This window comes from Acomys minous (assembly GCF_964271855.1).
Source record: "Acomys minous genome assembly, chromosome: 18".
NCBI lineage: Eukaryota > Metazoa > Chordata > Mammalia > Rodentia > Muridae > Acomys > Acomys minous.
Window position 1 is genome coordinate 58,347,317 of NC_140501.1, and position 17,847 is coordinate 58,365,163.

Genomic DNA, 17,847 nt, shown 5'->3' on the forward strand with positions numbered 1-17,847 from the left:
CAATTGCTCTTCCCTTCCAGTAACTCCAAGTTTCGGTTTCAGGTGTTTTGGATGTGGCAAGTTACCATGGCCTAAACAGATCCTCCCAAGATCTGTGTAGGGGAGACCAGGCACAGAGCCCCTCCCCCCAACCCCCGTGCAACCAGGAAAGAGCATGCTGCAGCTCTGTCATGGGTCTGGTCGTGCAATCTTCTTCTGCCCAGGGAATTGTCTAAACATTCAGGCAAAAGTGCAATGGCTTCCAGGGCATAAAAATAAATAAATAAATAAATATTCTGTTCTGAGAGGGGCAGGAACTCAACCTTAATAGCCATCTGAGGATAGGGTATGCAGGTACTGGGAGACTCACCTTAGCAGAGCTAACCAAGCCCCATGTGCCCTCCTCAGCCCAGCAGGCAGCCCCAACAATATACCCAGGAGGAGGTGGGATTTGACTTGGAGACTTGGCAGCATCTGTTAGGCTAGGTGGCATCCATTGATCTAGGTCTGGCTTCTTTAGATCCGACTGCCACAGCCAAGTCCCTTCATGGGTGAGGAGTGCAGCTGATTGCTAGAGGGACCAATGTGACAACTCCGCTTCAGGCTGCCACAGGACCTCTGGTCCCCTGGCTATGTGGAACCCTCTCCGGCTGTATTCTTAGCCCTATCCTCTCGTGAGTCAGCAGGAACCAGGAGTTTGATAAGATGCCCAGAGCACCATTTGCACTACTCTTCTGCCTCAGTTTAGTTTAGTTTAGTTTGCACAAATTGAGGACTTGGTCACCCACGTCGCTTCCCTTCCCCAAGGCCTGCTGGGATCACTGTAGCCTGCTAGGCTGTCCCCCTGGACACCTCTCTGCCTTGGATTTGACTTCACTGACTCTTCACTGCAACCTGTGTAGACAATGCTGGCCACAGACGGCCTTGAGCTCTTTAGCCACATTAGGGAATACCAAATGTCACCAGTGTCACAGGGTGGGTCAACGGTTAAAAATCCAGCTCTGCAGAGACCACAAGGCCCCAGCTCTGAGTCAGCTGAGGAAGCAAGATGCTTTGGCTAAGTGCTATGTGCTTGTCCACAGAGTCCTTAGGAGTTGAGTCTGGCCTGGACATTTGTTAGGGGCAGGACTCCATTCCAGGAGCTGCAGTGCCAGGTGAACCTCACCCCTTTTCCCATTTTCTGGCCCCATTTTTCTAAAGGGATGTGTCTCTCCCGTGTATACGTAAGACAACTAAAAGTGCACGTTAGAATAAAGTACTGCTGCTTCCCCCCTTATGCCCCCTCCTATGATACCACACATCAGGCTACCTGTGCTGCCACTGTCACTCTTTCACCCAGTGGTGTCCATGGAGGAGTGAAAAAGGGCACAAGCGGACAGCAGATGCTATATGTAAACAACAAAGCAAGAGGCAGCCTTGGCAACCCAGAGGACCCCTTCCTCTGATGAGTCACAGCAAACAATGGGCTGTTTCCTGGGATTTCCTGAGCCTGCTAATGAGAGAAGGAAGTTTTTATTCACCCCACACACACCCTGGGTGAGGGAGGCCAAGGCTACAGGCTCGCCTCCCAGTGAAGGGGCTTTGCCAGCAGCTCCCACCACCCAGAGGCACCGAGACCTGGCCCCTACATTTCATCATTCATGGCAAAGTGCTGCCTTTCAGGGCTGGGCTGCTGTGTAGTGGTTGGTATAAGGGCCTGCTTGACCTTGGGAGTGGGGGTGGGGCTACACCTCCAAACCCCACAAAAGCCACCCAAACTGTCACTTGCTGCACCTCTGGCTTTTCTCTTACTCTAGTGGCTCTGGGAGTCCAGTGGTCCCTCTCCATTCCCTCAGAGCCTTTCCTCCAAGCCTGCCCAAAGCGTCCTTGCCATCAGGAATGAGTCCGTAGGAAGCAGCAGCAAGCTTTGGGCAAGAATGGATTCAGAAGTTCCAGCATCTGCTGCCTTAATTTTTTTTTTCTTTTCTCATATGGCTTAGGTTGACCTTGAACTTGTTATTTCGAGGGAAAACCTCCTGTTTCCACCTCCCAAGTGCTGGGATTGCAGGGATGTGCTAGCACACCCTGTCTTACACAGTCCTGAGAATCGAACCCAGGGCTTTATGCGTGTAAACCGCCACAGTGCTTCTTACTTTACTATGGAGATGCATCGCTAGAACCAGCTTGGCAAATTAATTTTAATATACAGATACAAAATGACAAAGAGATTCACAGCACTTACAAGAAATCAAACAACAGTATGTATATATATATATTTTAAACAACAACGAAAAACCCTTCATTCAGCGAAAAACGCACATCTTGTACGCAGTTCCTACTTCAGTGTCGAAGCCAGCTCAGCAGCCCAGGGGGCAGCCCTTGGCTCAAACAGACGACAGCACCCCATTGTGGATTAGTTATCACCGAAGCATAGCCAAGGAGATCGGCAAGTCACGCACAAGCAGGCATCGATATGTACCCCCCAAAAAGTGACCAATGATTACATTATAGAAGCAGCTCAAAGTACTTCCAAAATATAATCGGCAATGCCCAGGACAGTAAAGGCAACGATAAAATACAGGCGGTGGCTAAGCAAATTTACATACATTATACAAGCTGAATTTCCCTCCCTCCCCAAGACTAGCTAGAAAAATCCTACTTATTTTGTCCTAAGTCTTTCAAACTCCCCTTTCCCTGGATCCTGAGAAGAAACAATTAGTGGCACACCTGTCCCCAGCATCCTGCCTGTCACAGCTGCTGACAGGCACTGACTCCCAGGTCTTGGCACTGGCCTGAGGACACTTCTGCTTTTCCTATTTGCGATGAAGTCATAATGCAGTAGCCATGCTCTGGCTCCAGGGGACCCTGGCTGAGAAACAGGACTGACCTGCCCTGAGAAACAGTCAGGTACAGATTTCCACACGTGCACGACGCTAGGTCGCTGGCGCTTACAGAAGATGTGCGCTGTGGACTGAATTTTGAATGAAATACATTTTCGCTTTGTGTGTAACAGCGGCGGTGTAGGATGTGGAATCGGTCTTCAGTGGCCTGGCTAGCGGAAGGCACAGTATTTAGAAACGGCATTCCACAGCGGTGGTGATCCTCACCCGAGGAAGCGGACCTACTGCGTGGAAATGGGACATTGGAACAGATGGCATCAGCTAAGGTTCACAAGAGCCCCAACTAGCTGCCTGCCACTGTTTTACTTTTGGGGACAGAGCCTGGAATGTTATTTCTTTCTCTAGACTTTTAAGGACTGTTTATGATCACTTTTCATCTACCACATGGTGGCTATGCACTATATTCTCACTAAACCAGAGGCGCCTTCTCAACCATGTCAACAGAGCTGACAAATTCCGGAATGCTGAACATGGAACAAATGAAATCCATCAAAACTTTAAATCACCAATCTCTGTTAGACTCCACTGAGGGGAGGGGAGGGAATGTTGTTCGTGGGTGGCACACAGCATTCAGGCAGGAGGCTCTTTGTTGCTTCCTCTTCCTTCCAAAGTAGAGCACATGCCTTAAATCAAGAAGGAAGTCTGGAGAACTGAAAATAAGAATACTAAAGATCTTCCACTTTTTCTTTTTTCGAGCTCAGTTATTTGGTAATAAAATGTATACAGACATACAGATTTTTTTTTTTACAAAGTCAAAAGCTATAATATCTTTTAAAAACACGTTAGTTTTCAAAATCACCCAGAAATCCCAAGTAAGATTCACCTGGGACAGGCATTTGATTAAACACTTTTCAGGCTGTATAAAACCGCCTAGGGCCAGCCCAGGTCTTGAACTTGACTCGATATAAACACGTCCTGATGTCCGGGATTGTTAGGAAGTCTGTGGAGGTAGGTGGGAACCGGAAGTCAGGGCAGCTGGGAAATATATTAGGGCTAGTCACCAACTCGACGTATTGTCTCTCCCCGGTCATTAGCTGTAACAGCAAATCAAGTCTGCAGCGAGACTGACTCAAGCTGAGTCCTCAGTGAAAATGAACAGGACCAAGAGACTCTCTTCACCTCCTTAAAGAAATTCTCGTGTATTAACAACACGGCTCTTGAAACTGCTGTACATACACACAGTGGAGCAGAGAAAAGTACTAAGTATGGTTTCCAAAATATACCATTACATTCTGTTAGGAAAACAAACAAACAAACAAAAACCCAACCAACCAAAACTAAAAATCTGTCAGTTACATAAATGCAGCTGAAGTTGAGTCCTCCTACACACACACACACACACACACACACACACACACACACACACACTGCGCATGCTCTGTGCACTGAACCACTTCATAGCACACAGAAACAGCTGTGGGCCACCATCCCCAGCATCGCTGCCCATGAATGACCATGCGAAGGGTGCACAGCAGGGTTGAGGCTAATCCCAAGTCCAGGATCAAGGCTGTCTGCTGTGACATCACTTGTTCCAGGCATAGCTATGGGGACAGGGTGGAGGAACTGTGCCTATGGACCAACCCCTTCATCTCTCACCCTGCAGACTTGTTTGTTCCCAGGCAAGAACTGAGGAGAGGGCAGAACCTTGCAAGAACAGCACACAAGAGCAAGCCTGTCTAAAGGAAAGCACAAACTGCAGACCCTCCCTGCCAGCCCGCCTGCCGGTCTTCCTTAGATTTGGTTAAAAGGCATTTTCAAACTCCACAGTGCCAACAGAGAAAGGTGGCCTTCATTAAGAGACGACTCTCTCAGGGCTACAGAGTCATCAAATCTCCAGCTGGCACAGCCATGCACTACCATTTCGGGGTCATGTGACAGCGGTGTCTCCAGGAAGCAGGAAGCTGTTTTTGCCCCTAGTTTTCTTAGTGGATGCCTGGGTCTTCATCGTTCGTTTCACTGGAGAAGGCATTGCAAATGGCTGCTGAAGATGCCCAGGGGCAGAATTTTCACATCCCCGCTACTTCTGTGAAAGGCAGCTTCTTAGGTTGTGATAGGTGAGCAAGACATGGCCTCTTGAAGACGTGAGGGGGACCAATCAGGTGGCAGCGGCCTTCCCTCTCATATGGCAAGTAGCACTGCCTTGAGGACGCCATCACCGGCCACCCCCCCCCCCCCACGCTGCCAGGTGCCTCCTGACTCTCTTGTGAATAAGAAACCTTTCAAAATATGAAGCCTACGCTCTTGCGTGGCACCTGCTGCACCTTGGAAGACCGTGGGCACCTGGCCAACTGGCTCTATCTCCTTCATTTGTCTCTCTCAGGCCCCACCTGGCCCAGGCCATGCCACGGCTGCCAACTCCTAACCAGTCCTGTCAATGATGAGTTCCTTAAGATCAAACACAGAAGGCATCCTTCATGTAGTTGCTGCTGGGGGACCGAAAGGCTCCTGGGACTGTTTGGAACTGCAGCGGCAGTGTGACTGTCAGCGGGAAAGTCCCACAGCCGCTGAGTCAGCAGTCCCCATGCAGAAAGGGCCTGGTCCCTATATCCTGGCCACCTGAGAGTGAGCCTTGGCTTCCAGTGTGGGACAGAACACGGCTTCATGGCTTCCTTCCTTCCACAAGGGAGCCGGGGACTCTCAAGATAAAAGGTCCAAACTCTTTTTCCCCTTCATTGATTCCCCAAAAGAAGCGTTGAGCACTGAGCAAGACGCCATCCCTGTCCATCACACTGAAGAGACAAAACCGGTCTTTACGCCCACAGCGCCCCGGAAGCACACTCTGGGTAAGGCTCATTTTCGGAAGGGGGTGAGTTTGTGGAACGTGTGCCAGAAGAGTGACGGCTTCCTCTTGGGCTCGGCCAACGCAAAGACCTGCTGCTGCGGGATGCTGGTGGGCACGGTGATGTGGCGCTGGTGAAGGGGTGGCAGGCTCTGGTGGGGTGGGGCTACGGGGCAGCTGCTGTAGCCTAACCCAGGAAGGACAGAAGAACAGACAAGTCACTAGAAAGACACACTGGGACTCGGCTAATTTACAGGAGTCAAGAGGACACTGGATAACCGCCCTATGAAACTTTCAGATGCCCCACGTGCGGCCAGCAAGGATTACTCACGAAGCCTACCCGAAACCTCCCAGGAAGGAAGCCGACCACCTTCCAGCATGATGGAGGTCACCGAAGAACCAGAACTGGCTCTTCCTGGTGAGGATGGAAAGTGGTGACATGCTCTGAGCCAAAGCCTGGAGCCGGCACTCCCTTGGCACAAATGCTACTCCACGCTTACTGAGCCGGAGTACTTGGAGGGAAATTCTTTGATTTCTCTCTGTCTCCATTCCCTGATATCTGCCATGCGAGTGACAGTACCAGGGTACTGCAAGAATAAATGAGGTAATGTTTAGTGGCACTATCTACCCTGGGGAGACACTGAGTGTGAGCACTAGGACCCTGATATGGCCTGGCCATGAGGGTATCTGCGTCACCACCAAGTGACTCTAGTATGTGTAAGAGTGGGGAAGCAGCACTCTAGGAGAAGGCCAGTGTCTTCTCACCCACTGATGAGAGAATGTCAAGACCTCAGCTCACTGGAATGCAGTGTGGTCCGCTACAGCTGGGACCTTTCCTCACCTCAATGGAATGTGGTGCAGTCCCCTATAGCTGGGACCTCACCTCACCTCGCTGGAATGCAGTGCAGTCCCCTATAGCTGGGACCTCACCTCACCTCGCTGGAATGCAGTGCAGTCCCCTATAGCTGGGACCTCACCTCACCTCGCTGGAATGCAGTGCAGTCCCCTATAGCTGGGACCTCACCTCACCTCGCTGGAATGCAGTGCAGTCCCCTATAGCTAGGACCTCACCTCATCTCGCTGGAATGCAGTGCAGTCCCCTATAGCTGAGACCTCACCTCATCTCGCTGGAATGCAATGTGGTCCCCTACAGCTGGGACCTCACCTCACTTTGCTGGAATGCAGCGCAGTCCCCTATAGCTGGGGCCTCACCTCACTTTGCTGGAATGCAGCGCAGTCCCTTATAGCTGGGACTTCACCTTACTTCACTGGAATGCAGTGCAGTCCCCTATAGCTGGGGCATTACCTCACCTCGCTTGAATGCAGTGCAGTCCCTATAGCTGGAACCTCACTTCATCTCGCTGTGTAGTCCCCTATAGCTGGTAAGCACTTTGGTGTTGGAGATTCCTCCTCAAGCCAAAAATGCGAGGTGTTACTTGCCTGGTGGCCCAGTGGGTACCAGGACCATCCCCTCTTGGGCGTTAGGCACAGAGAGGGTGCTGGCAGGACTAGGAGGCTTAAAGGCCTTCATTGCTACTGAGGTATTCCATGCTCCTGCATCCAAACCTGAAATGGACTCTCCACCTGCCTGTCAATTGGGGTCTGGTGTCGCTGTCGGTTCCTTTCCACCCAAGGCTGGGAAAAAGCTCTACATGGCCACTGGCTCCATATCATCACAAGGTCCACAGGAAGGAGGAAAGCCTTAGCCAACCTTACCTTTAGATTTCCCATGTCCTGTCTTCTGAGCGTTCAACATGGCGAGTTTCTTTTGATTTTCTGGGATTTCCATTCCTGGATTTAGGAACAGATGTGGTCTACGTTCAGAACCCGGAAAAAGGTTTTCAGAACAGACTGTGTACAACATAAACTAGTGTTGAGGTTTTTCTCTATAGACTGGAGCAAAGAACCCTGAAAGGTGAGGAAAAGCAGGGTGCCAGGAGCATTACCGAGTGCCTCGCAATGACCTCTGAACCCAAGTGTTTTAGAGTGATACTAGGTACTACTGCCATGACACACAGACCCTTGGTGTCTCAAGACAGACACTCCCAGGACAGTGTCCACACGAGAGTCACCCCAAGTGCAGGCCTAAAGCACAACACTCTGGGAAGCGAGCCCGAGGTAAAGGGGCCCAGGACTGTGGAAGTGAGCCCGAGGTAAAGGGGCCCGGGGCTGTGGAAGCGAGCCTGAGGTAAAGGGACCCCAGGGCTGTGGAAGCGAGCCTGAGGTAAAGGGCCCCAGGGCTGTGGAAGCGAGCCTGAGGTAAAGGGGCCCGGGGCTGTGGAAGCGAGCCTGAGGTAAAGGGACCCGGGGCTGTGGAAGCGAGCCTGAGGTAAAGGGACCCGGGGCTGTGGAAGCGAGCCTGAGGTAAAGGGCCCCGGGGCTGTGGAAGCGAGCCTGAGGTAAAGGGCCCCGGGGCTGTGGAAGCGAGCCTGAGGTAAAGGGGCCCGGGGCTGTGGAAGCGAGCCTGAGGTAAAGGGGCCCGGGGCTGTGGAAGCGAGCCTGAGGTAAAGGGACCCGGGGCTGTGGAAGCGAGCCTGAGGTAAAGGGCCCCGGGGCTGTGGAAGCGAGCCTGAGGTAAAGGGGCCCGGGGCTGTGGAAGCGAGCCTGAGGTAAAGGGACCCGGGGCTGTGGAAGCGAGCCTGAGGTAAAGGGCCCCGGGGCTGTGGAAGCGAGCCTGAGGTAAAGGGCCCCGGGGCTGCGGAAGCGAGCCTGAGGTAAAGGGCCCCGGGGCTGCGGAAGCGAGCCTGAGGTAAAGGGCCCCGGGGCTGCGGAAGCGAGCCTGAGGTAAAGGGCCCCGGGGCTGCGGAAGCGAGCCTGAGGTAAAGGGCCCCGGGGCTGTGGAAGCGAGCCTGGGGTAAAGGGCCCCGGGGCTGCGGAAGCGAGCCTGAGGTAAAGGGACCCTGGGCTGTGGAAGCGAGCCTGAGGTAAAGGGACCCGGGGCTGTGGAAGCGAGCCTGGGGTAAAGGGCCCCAGGGCTGTGGAAGCGAGCCTGAGGTAAAGGGACCCAGGGCTGTGGAAGCGAGCCTGGGGTAAAGGGCCCCAGGGCTGTGGAAGCGAGCCTGAGGTAAAGGGACCCTGGGCTGTGGAAGCGAGCCTGAGGTAAAGGGACCCGGGGCTGTGGAAACGAGCCTGAGGTAAAGGGACCCGGGGCTGTGGAAGCGAGCCTGAGGTAAAGGGACCCCAGGGCTGTGGAAGCGAGCCTGAGGTAAAGGGCCCCGGGGCTGTGGAAGCGAGCCTGAGGTAAAGGGCCCCGGGGCTGTGGAAGCGAGCCTGAGGTAAAGGGCCCCGGGGCTGTGGAAGCGAGCCTGAGGTAAAGGGACCCGGGGCTGTGGAAGCGAGCCTGAGGTAAAGGGCCCCGGGGCTGTGGAAACGAGCCTGAGGTAAAGGGACCCGGGGCTGTGGAAGCGAGCCTGAGGTAAAGGGCCCCGGGGCTGTGGAAGCGAGCCTGAGGTAAAGGGACCCCGGGCTGTGGAAGCGAGCCTGAGGTAAAGGGCCCCGGGGCTGTGGAAGCGAGCCTGAGGTAAAGGGCCCCGGGGCTGTGGAAGCGAGCCTGAGGTAAAGGGACCCGGGGCTGTGGAAGCGAGCCTGAGGTAAAGGGACCCGGGGCTGTGGAAGCGAGCCTGAGGTAAAGGGACCCGGGGCTGTGGAAGCGAGCCTGAGGTAAAGGGCCCCGGGGCTGTGGAAACGAGCCTGAGGTAAAGGGACCCGGGGCTGTGGAAGCGAGCCTGAGGTAAAGGGACCCGGGGCTGTGGAAGCGAGCCTGAGGTAAAGGGCCCCGGGGCTGTGGAAGCGAGCCTGAGGTAAAGGGCCCCGGGGCTGTGGAAGCGAGCCTGAGGTAAAGGGCCCCGGGGCTGTGGAATCGAGCCTGAGGTAAAGGGACCCAGGGCTGTGGGTTGAGTTTCTAATTTTTCACATAAACAATACATAAGGATGAGACCAAAGTCTAAACACAGGATTATTCAGTTATGTTTCACAGATACCTTATACAGAGCCTGAAAGTAATTCTAAACTGTACTTCTTGGGCATCTATCTGCATTTTTGACTGGGTCTCTCACATGCTGCCGGGTGTGGCCGTTTTCCACACTGACACTCAGAGACTATAGATGCTCGGTCTGTCCAAGTGCACTACGGGACATCCGAAGCATGAGCTTACTGTGCTATGTGGTACAGGTTCCCCAGACGCCACAGGTGGGGAAAAGCAGAGGAGGAGCCGGATCTGAGCTGACCCAGGCGGCGGGTGCTTTGCAAGAACGCTGATAAAAGGGGAAGCCTTGACAATTATCTGGTATTTCTGGGCTAGGAAGATGACCACTCAGGAGAGGGTAGAGTGTGTGCTATAAGGGCATGCGTCCTGAGTTCAAGTCCCCAAGGCTCATGTAAACAGCTGGTGTACTTTTGTGCACACCTGGATTCCCAAGGCTGTGAGGGACTGAGACAGGTGGATTGCCGGGCTTGCCGGCTGCCAGCCTAGCTCCGGGTTCAGTTAGACCCCTTGCAAGTGAAAAAGGCAGAGGATGATAAAGCAGGTCACTTAGATGTCCTTCTCTGACCCCTGCCAGGAACAAATGCAACACACACACACACACACACACACACACACACACACACACACACACTCACATGCAGCATAAATAAATACACAAGTGAAGAAATAAAGACAATCATCTGGCATTTCCACTGGTTGGGTTAGGGTGTGTGTGTGTGTGTGTGTGTGTGTGTGTGTGTGTGTGTGTGTGCTGCCACCATATGGTCAGCTCCTGGGACCACATCAGGCTGGGCCATTAGGAAGAAAGAACCATCTGTAAGTTGTGAATAAAGGAAGTAAGCACATCCTAGGGCTTTATGGGTCCTCTTTGCTAATGTTCCACAGGAGTGCATGCCCGCCGCCCCATCCATGTGTTCAGTTGAGGGAGCACCTGGGCAGAACAGGCCAGGAGGAGGAGGAGGCTAGGACTCACCCATCTGCTGGTCCTCCTGCACCCGCCGCCTCTCGGCTGCGTAGGCCTGCAGCCACCTGGCCTTGTCTTCTTGCTTTCGGGCACAGAACAGATGAACCTCATCCGTGGTCCTGCTGACCAGCTTGAAGGCATTCCGCATGCTGAGGTTCCAGTCCTTGTCCCGCCCGTCCTCCACATCCACAAGCTCCACCCCGTCCGTGTCCATGCGGCCCTTGTAGTACAGCATGTCCCTGCGCAGCAGGTCCTTCTTGCAGGACACCAGCTGGTGGTCGAAGAGGAAGAAGATCCGCTGCTGGCTCTTGCCCTGCCTGGTGATTTTGGTCAGCTCCCCTGAGTGAATCAGCTCGGAGCTCCGGTCTAGAATGTCCAGGCCCTGAGGGAAAGCAGTGACACTGTGAGTTTCCTAAACTGGACTGTTTGCAACAACAGCAACACAGAATTCTAGAATATTCTGTTCCCTAGGACCAGGCACTGCTGCCCTACGCACAGGCCTCAAAGGCCATTCACACCCTGACTTCTTGGGTTCCTTGTCATTAAATATCTTGATTCAGTTTTTTTTTTCCTACCTCTATGCTACTCAAAGTGCCTTCCTGATCTAAACAACAACAACAACAACAAAAACATGTTAAAGTAATGAATCCAGACAGTGTCTGGAGTGGGAGCTAATAAAGACTGGCTTCCTCAGAATAAAGAGGAAGCAGAGGTTTTGCTGCATGGCTATTTTTGTCTCTGACGGCTCTCTAGTCAGGTGTTTACCCACTTCCTGGGGCAGCTAGCTTAGGATCCTGGAAACAAAAGGCTAGGTTGCCTGTAAGAAATTAGAACTCTGAGCTGGGCCTGGTGGCATACGCTTTTAATCCCAGCACTTGGGAGGGCAGCAGAGGCAGGCGGATCTCTGTGAGTTCGAGGCCAGCCTGGACTACAGAAGGAGTCCAGGATGGCCAAGGCTACACAGAGAAACCCGGTCTCGAAAAACAAAAATAACCCCGCAAAAAACAAACAAACAAAAAACAAACACAAAAAAAGAAAGTAGAATTCTGATGAAATGATCCCCTAAATGTTAGAATCTAAGATTGGAAAGAAAATGGCCCTCTATAATATCTAGGGTAGATGGACGCCAACATCACCCAACAACTTTGGTATGAAGCTGGCCTTTCTTTGTAAAATTCTCATTTCCCTTTAATCCTAATAATACACAGCATGTTCTGGAGGCAAAAGTCCTCGACTCCAAAATATTTCTTCTATTTCCTTTCCTAGAGCAATTCTGTGGCCCAGATTCTCCACTTAAAAAAACAAAGGATCAGACAGCGATGTTGGAGGCAGGCTCAGGGTCCCGGGAGGGCGCACTGCCTTCAGCCACCCTGCTTTCACTGGCTTCAGCAGAATTCCTGCCTTCTCACCCCACACCTTCGAAGTCTGTGAAAGCCGGTTCTGACCAGCTGGTAAGTGTGGTGAACCTTATCTGATTCAGCAACAACCTGAATGGCACCAGCTCGCTCTTAGCTGCAGGTTCAGCGCAGAGGTGACCAGCACAGACTTCCTGGGTTGGAATCCAGCCCTGTCGCTCTCTAGCTAAACATCACCTTGTTTTACCACCTTGAAGGGCTCCCCCCCCCCCCCCCCGTGGTGCCTACTTATAAGGAATACTGAGGGGATTCACTGAGTTCATAAATGTAATTGGTAGTCAACATAATAGTGTGGGGGGGGCAGACTACATACTGTGTTGTGTGTGTGCGTGTGTATGTGCATGTATATGTATATGTATATGTATGTACAAACAAGCATAAATATACCCATTAGGTCATTACTATCAGGTAGGGTTAGTTGTACTATTAAATAGTGATCATGTAAGCCTAAGAAGTAGTATTTTTCTCCTCAACTTAAAGACAATAAAAGATAATTTGCTTGGATCATATAGGGTCCAAATAAGTTAGCATGACTAGAGTCCCTGTGCTCCTTCCACTGTGATCTTTGACTGTGTGTGAGCTGGCTCTCCATGTCAGGGGGCCCAGACACTAAGCAATATATTAATGACTTTGTTTTTTTATTATTATTATTAATTTTTTAAATTGTCTTTTACTTTATTTATTTGGTGTGTGTGCATGACTGTATGTGTATGGGCGTGGGCCTGTCACATTTGCCTGTGTGGAGGCTGAAGGACAGTTTGCAGAATTTTCTTCTTTCCTTTCACCACCTGGGAACAGGGGATTAAACATACCCTCTGAGCTATCGCACCTACTCAGATTATTTCTTTGTAGGCACTGTACATAAATAAGGTAGTTGACTTTTAGACTCATCGAAATCCCTCCGAATGCACGGACCATTGTGGGTACATATTCCATTACAGCCAGGACAGAGTGGACACTAAGGTGTGCTCACCTCCCAGCCCACGATGGACACCTGCCATCGGGCAATCTTGTCGATGCTCTCCAGCTTGCGCTTGCGCTCATTGATCAGGCAGGCCACATTCTTCATGGCTTCGTAAGCCGCCTTCACACTGTCGTAGTCGCTGCAGAACGGCAAGAGTTTATTTCGGTTGCCAGGCGTGCCACTCGCAAGTGGGGACTGACAAAGCGGGGCTCTCTGCCCCTGGCTTGTATGCTGATGGTCTAGACTTAAGGCACTGAATAAGAGCCATTGTCCCCCCGTGAACAGACCCCAGTCTGCTCGGGCTGAGTGAGCTGAGGAAGCACGATTCACAATTCTCTTGGAAATAAGAATGTTGTCATTCATTTCCCAGAAATCACCATGAATGAAAGCAAATGCCACAGAAACCAAGTGTTAGTCACAGCCACTCTGAGTAACTTTCATTAGTACAGAGAATTCTTCATTTCTGCTTTGACTTCAACATAGCCAGTTCTGCTCTACAAAGCTGCTTAAAAACCACTAGCCATTTTTTTATTTAATTAATTTATTCAGATTACAACTCAGTTGTTATCCCATCACTTGTATCCTCCCATTCCTCCCTCCCTCCCGCTTTCACCCTATTCCCCTCCCCTAGGTCTAAGACCGAGGGGGACCTCCTCCCCCACTATATGGTCATAGGCTATCAAGTCTCATCTTGGTAGCCTGCTTATTCTTTCTCTGAGTGCCATCAGGCCTCCCCACCAAGGGGAGGTGGTCAAATATGGGGCACCAGAGTTCATGTCAGAGTCAGTCCCCGCTCTCCACCTAACTGTGGAGAATGTGGCTAGATCAGAGTAGGGGTTCGATGTTTACTACTTGTATTGTCCTTGGTTAGTGCAATAGTTTGGCCCCACTGGGCCCCGACCCACCCATCACGATGACCACTAACCATCTTGACAAAAATTATCTGCCTCGGGTCTCTTCTTTCACTTGTTTAGAAAGAGCATGAGAGGCCAAGAGCACTCAGCCCTGATATCTTTCAGCAGCCCCCCTGCCCATGCCTCTGAAACTGTTAAGCTCTGAAAACCCTAAAACCCAAATCCTAATTTACACAGAGGCTAGGACGCAGTGGAAGAAACTGTTACATCCAGGCTTTGCTCAGCAGTAGCCATTTGGGGGTATGAAAACCAGTAATTCAGTCAGCAGCCTGGACCACCTGAGCTCATGTGACGGCAGGGCAGGGGCCCCCAGTGGACTGAGACAGAATCCTCCACAGCCTTGAGGACAGAACACAGGGGAACTCTGGGAAGTCTGCAGGACTGTCCACAAAGCAGATCCTGTCTTCAGAGGCCTAGTCTCAGAGGCAGAGCAGGAGGCAAAACAAACATGATGTGGAACAGCCCAAGAAAGGGAAGCTCCAAAGAAAAGGGACAGAATCTAGAGGGCTTTGTGGTTGCTTTTTATCTAGAATTTTTTTCTGCTTTACTTAACACACACACACACACACACACACACACACACACACACAGCAGTGGGGGTGTACACCTTTAATCTCAGCACTTAGGAGGCAGAGGTAGGGAGATCTATGAGTTCGAGGCCAGCCTGGTCTGCAGAGTGAGTTCCCGGACAGCCAGAGACTACACAGAGAAAACCTTGTTCGAAAAACAAAAAGCAAAGCAAATTTATATATATATAAAAAAAATAATAATAATAAATAAATAAAAATTAAATTAACAACAACAAAAAAAGAGGAATTCTTTTGTGTTTCTATTTCTTGAAGTCACGGAGTATCTTCACACCCCGTTATAGTGACAAACACTGTAAACACCTGAGAACATCTACCACGGACCTCAGTGGCACCATAGCATTGCCACTGCTGTAGCTGCCACCGCCCATCCCCCGTCACCACACTGCCACCGCTGTAGCCGCCACGGCCCATCCCCGCCATGCCAGAAGCACCAGGCCCGGCGGCTGCTGCTGCACAGTTTCATGGTCTCTGGCAGGCCTGGGCTTACCTGTGCTCCTGGGTGGTGTACTTGAGCAGCTCAGCCAGCTGCAGTGGGTATTTACAGATCTTCTGCACAGGTGTGAGCAGGAAGCCATCCAGGGCGATGTCAATCATCTGCTGGAGCAGTCGGCAGGCCTCGAAGAAGTGCCGGTACTTGCTCTGCTTCGTGAGGTTGGACAGCTCCACGCAGGCACCTGGGTGGTTGTTGCAGTACTCGGAGTAGATGGCAAAGCCCTCTTGCTGGAAGGGAAGGCAGCCCCATCAGTCAGTGGCTCTGAGCCACCTGTGAGGACACTCCTGGAGAAGGGGGGGCGGGGAAGGGGTTGGCCAGGACCCTGAGGGCAATCCAGGCTTGGCCTTGACTTTCGTGGATGGTTGGTAGGAAGGATCATTTGTTGTCTGGGGGTGGTGGATAACTGGGTTCTCTTTAAGGGTGGGTAGAGGGTACCCTACCACGTGTGCTCACTCGGCTCCGAGCCTGTAGCTGGCACAGCATAGGGGCCAAGCGATGCTCTGAGGACTGGCTCTCCATCCTGGTCCCCTTCCTTCCACTGATAAACTCTGGCTTGGAGGTACCATGTGGTACCCTTGGCCCCGGCTTCTACGTGTTACCCTCCTCTCCAACTGAAAGGGCCCCGCCCACTTCCTTTCTTGCGGAGGTCTCATTCTGAGGTGCAGCCGCACTGCTGCCTGTTCTGGGCTTGGAGCTCCAATCTCTCCTCTACCCATCGTTCCTTCCCTCAAGTCCGCGTGGCCATCCCTTTAAAAGCCCTGCCCCTGGGGGATGCTATTCTACACCCTTGGCCACCCTGACCTTTCCTCCAGCGTCAGCTGCTGACCCCTGCCCTCACAGCTGCCCTTCCCTCCTCCTTCCCCTGCCCCACCACGCAGGCTTGGCTGAATTTAAATGCAGCAGGTCTCCGACCAAGCCCTCCTTTCCCCAGCATGCCGTTTCCACACCCCACCTGCTGACTCTAGGACACAGGCGCTGCGGACCACCGCTCTGTTGGCACAACCAGCCTTGCCAGACTTCCCTCAAAAACGCCCATTGGAGCAAGTCTCCTTTTCGTTTTCTCCTGGACCATCACCTGACAGGGCTGGCCACGGCAGGGAGAGCAGTGAAGAAGACTCTCCCGTACTTCCGGCCCCTCAGCTGTCCGCTCTTGGCCTGCCTTTGCTCACCTCCAAAGCCTCTCCCTAGTAGCTCACCCACAAGACCAGGCTTCTCTGGCCACACAGGTCTTCAGTGTCTCTAGAAGATGCCTGGGCACCCGGGGATCCCTTTTGGCCTGCTTCCCTATGGAACCACCACACTCAGCAATCTAAGGTCCCCCTCGTTCCTCCAGCTCTGGCCCCTTGACTCTGTTGAACCACCAGGCTCAGCACCCCGGAAGGGAGGAGACACTGCCGCCACTGTTAGCAGTACTAGAATATTCTCTAGGCACAGAAATAAAACCTCCAAAACCTTTCACTGTCAGTTACAGCCATCCTAAATATTAAGTGCCCATAAGTCAGGTCACTGCCCAAGAAGCTCTGAGCCTGTGATGTCACCTGCCTAGGAGCATGAAGTCTTGGGTCACTCACTCTCTGGGGAAGAAAAATCCTATCTACCTAACGGCAGTACATGAGGCAGTGAAGAAACCTCTGGAATGTTCCTGGTGGGGGTACCTTTCCATGCTATTGTCTGTCAGGATGTGATTAACAGGGAACAGTGACATACGTGCTGAAGAAAGCAGGATCCTATCTCACTTAAGTGAGGTTCCTCCTTGTTGTACTGTTTCTCAAGGTCTTTCAGAAACTTTCTTTGGAATTTGTAAATGTCTTCGATGTTGCCAAAAATAGTGGCTAGCTGCGCACCGGTGAACATTCCCGTGTGCTTACGACACTGTCGGATATAGCCCTGTGAAGAACAAAAGCAAACGGTTTTTATTTGTTTAGAGATAGTTGGACAATACAATTTCTTGTTGTTGTTTCTGTTTGTGTTTTGGCCCAGTGCCATGGTCTTGGGATGAACTTTATTTTATTCTTAGGATAGGGTCTCACTATGTAGCTCAAGCTGGCCTTAAACTTGCAATCCTGCCTACATAAGACTCCTATGTGGGATGATGGTGCGTGGCATCATTTCCAAGTTGGGGTTAATTTTAATTAGAGAAAATTATTTTTTATCTCTGTGGGGCCCTGATAAGACAATCATATTTCTACAACTACAATTCATTGCAAACATTTTTTTAAAATTGATTTTATTTTATATGCATTGGTGTGAGGGTGTCAGATACATTGGAACTGGGGTTACAGACGATTGTGAGCTGCCATGTAGGTGCTGGGAATGGAACTCAGGTCCTTTGGAAGAACAGACAGTACTCTTTACCACTGAGCCATCTCTCCAGCCCCCACTGTGAACATTTTTAAAAACAAAATGAAAGTGAAAAGTTTCACATGGCTGGATTTAAAAAAATTCACATTGCCACTGTGTGCATTATGTGTACTTGTCCTCATGTTTGTGTGTGTGCGCACACATGTATGCGTGCAGGGGGTGCTGATGGGGCATGTGCATTCATAGCTGTATGAAGGACAGAGGACAAGCCTGGCTGTCCGTCCTCAGGAGTGGTCCCCTTTGTTTGACATAGAGTCCTTACTGGCCTGGAACTATCCAAACAGACATGGCTGGCTGGTGGAAGAGCCTCAGGGATCCACTTGTTTGCATCTACCCACTGCCGGTGTGTAGTGTGACATGTGTACATGCATGTGTTGTACATGAGTGTCTGGGTAGGCTTGCCCACTCAGGTACATGTGACTTCAGTCACCTACCCACCCCTTCCCCGCTTTTTGTGACAAGACCTCTCACTAAACCAGGACTCACAGTTTTGGCTTAGATCGGTTGGCCAGAGAGGCCATGGG

The 17,847-nt window shown here is 51.7% G+C and overlaps 1 protein-coding gene across 7 annotated transcripts in view; it reads right to left on the reverse strand.

The window, feature by feature from the left end:
• Positions 1-2,142: 2,142 nt before the first annotated feature.
• SPATA13 (spermatogenesis associated 13) overlaps positions 2,143-17,847 on the reverse strand; it is a 271,150-nt gene continuing 255,445 nt past the window's right edge. For all 7 annotated transcript variants that reach the window (XM_084767572.1, XM_084767573.1, XM_084767575.1 and 4 more), the window contains 6 exons: positions 16,670-16,849; positions 14,957-15,189; positions 12,975-13,104; positions 10,596-10,968; positions 7,354-7,428; positions 2,143-5,824 (listed from right to left, as the gene is read on the reverse strand). In XM_084767572.1, the coding sequence (XP_084623698.1) occupies positions 5,649-5,824; positions 7,354-7,428; positions 10,596-10,968; positions 12,975-13,104; positions 14,957-15,189; positions 16,670-16,849 (1,167 nt within the window). In that variant the 3' untranslated portion in view covers positions 2,143-5,648. The remainder of the gene's footprint in view (positions 5,825-7,353; positions 7,429-10,595; positions 10,969-12,974; positions 13,105-14,956; positions 15,190-16,669; positions 16,850-17,847) is intronic.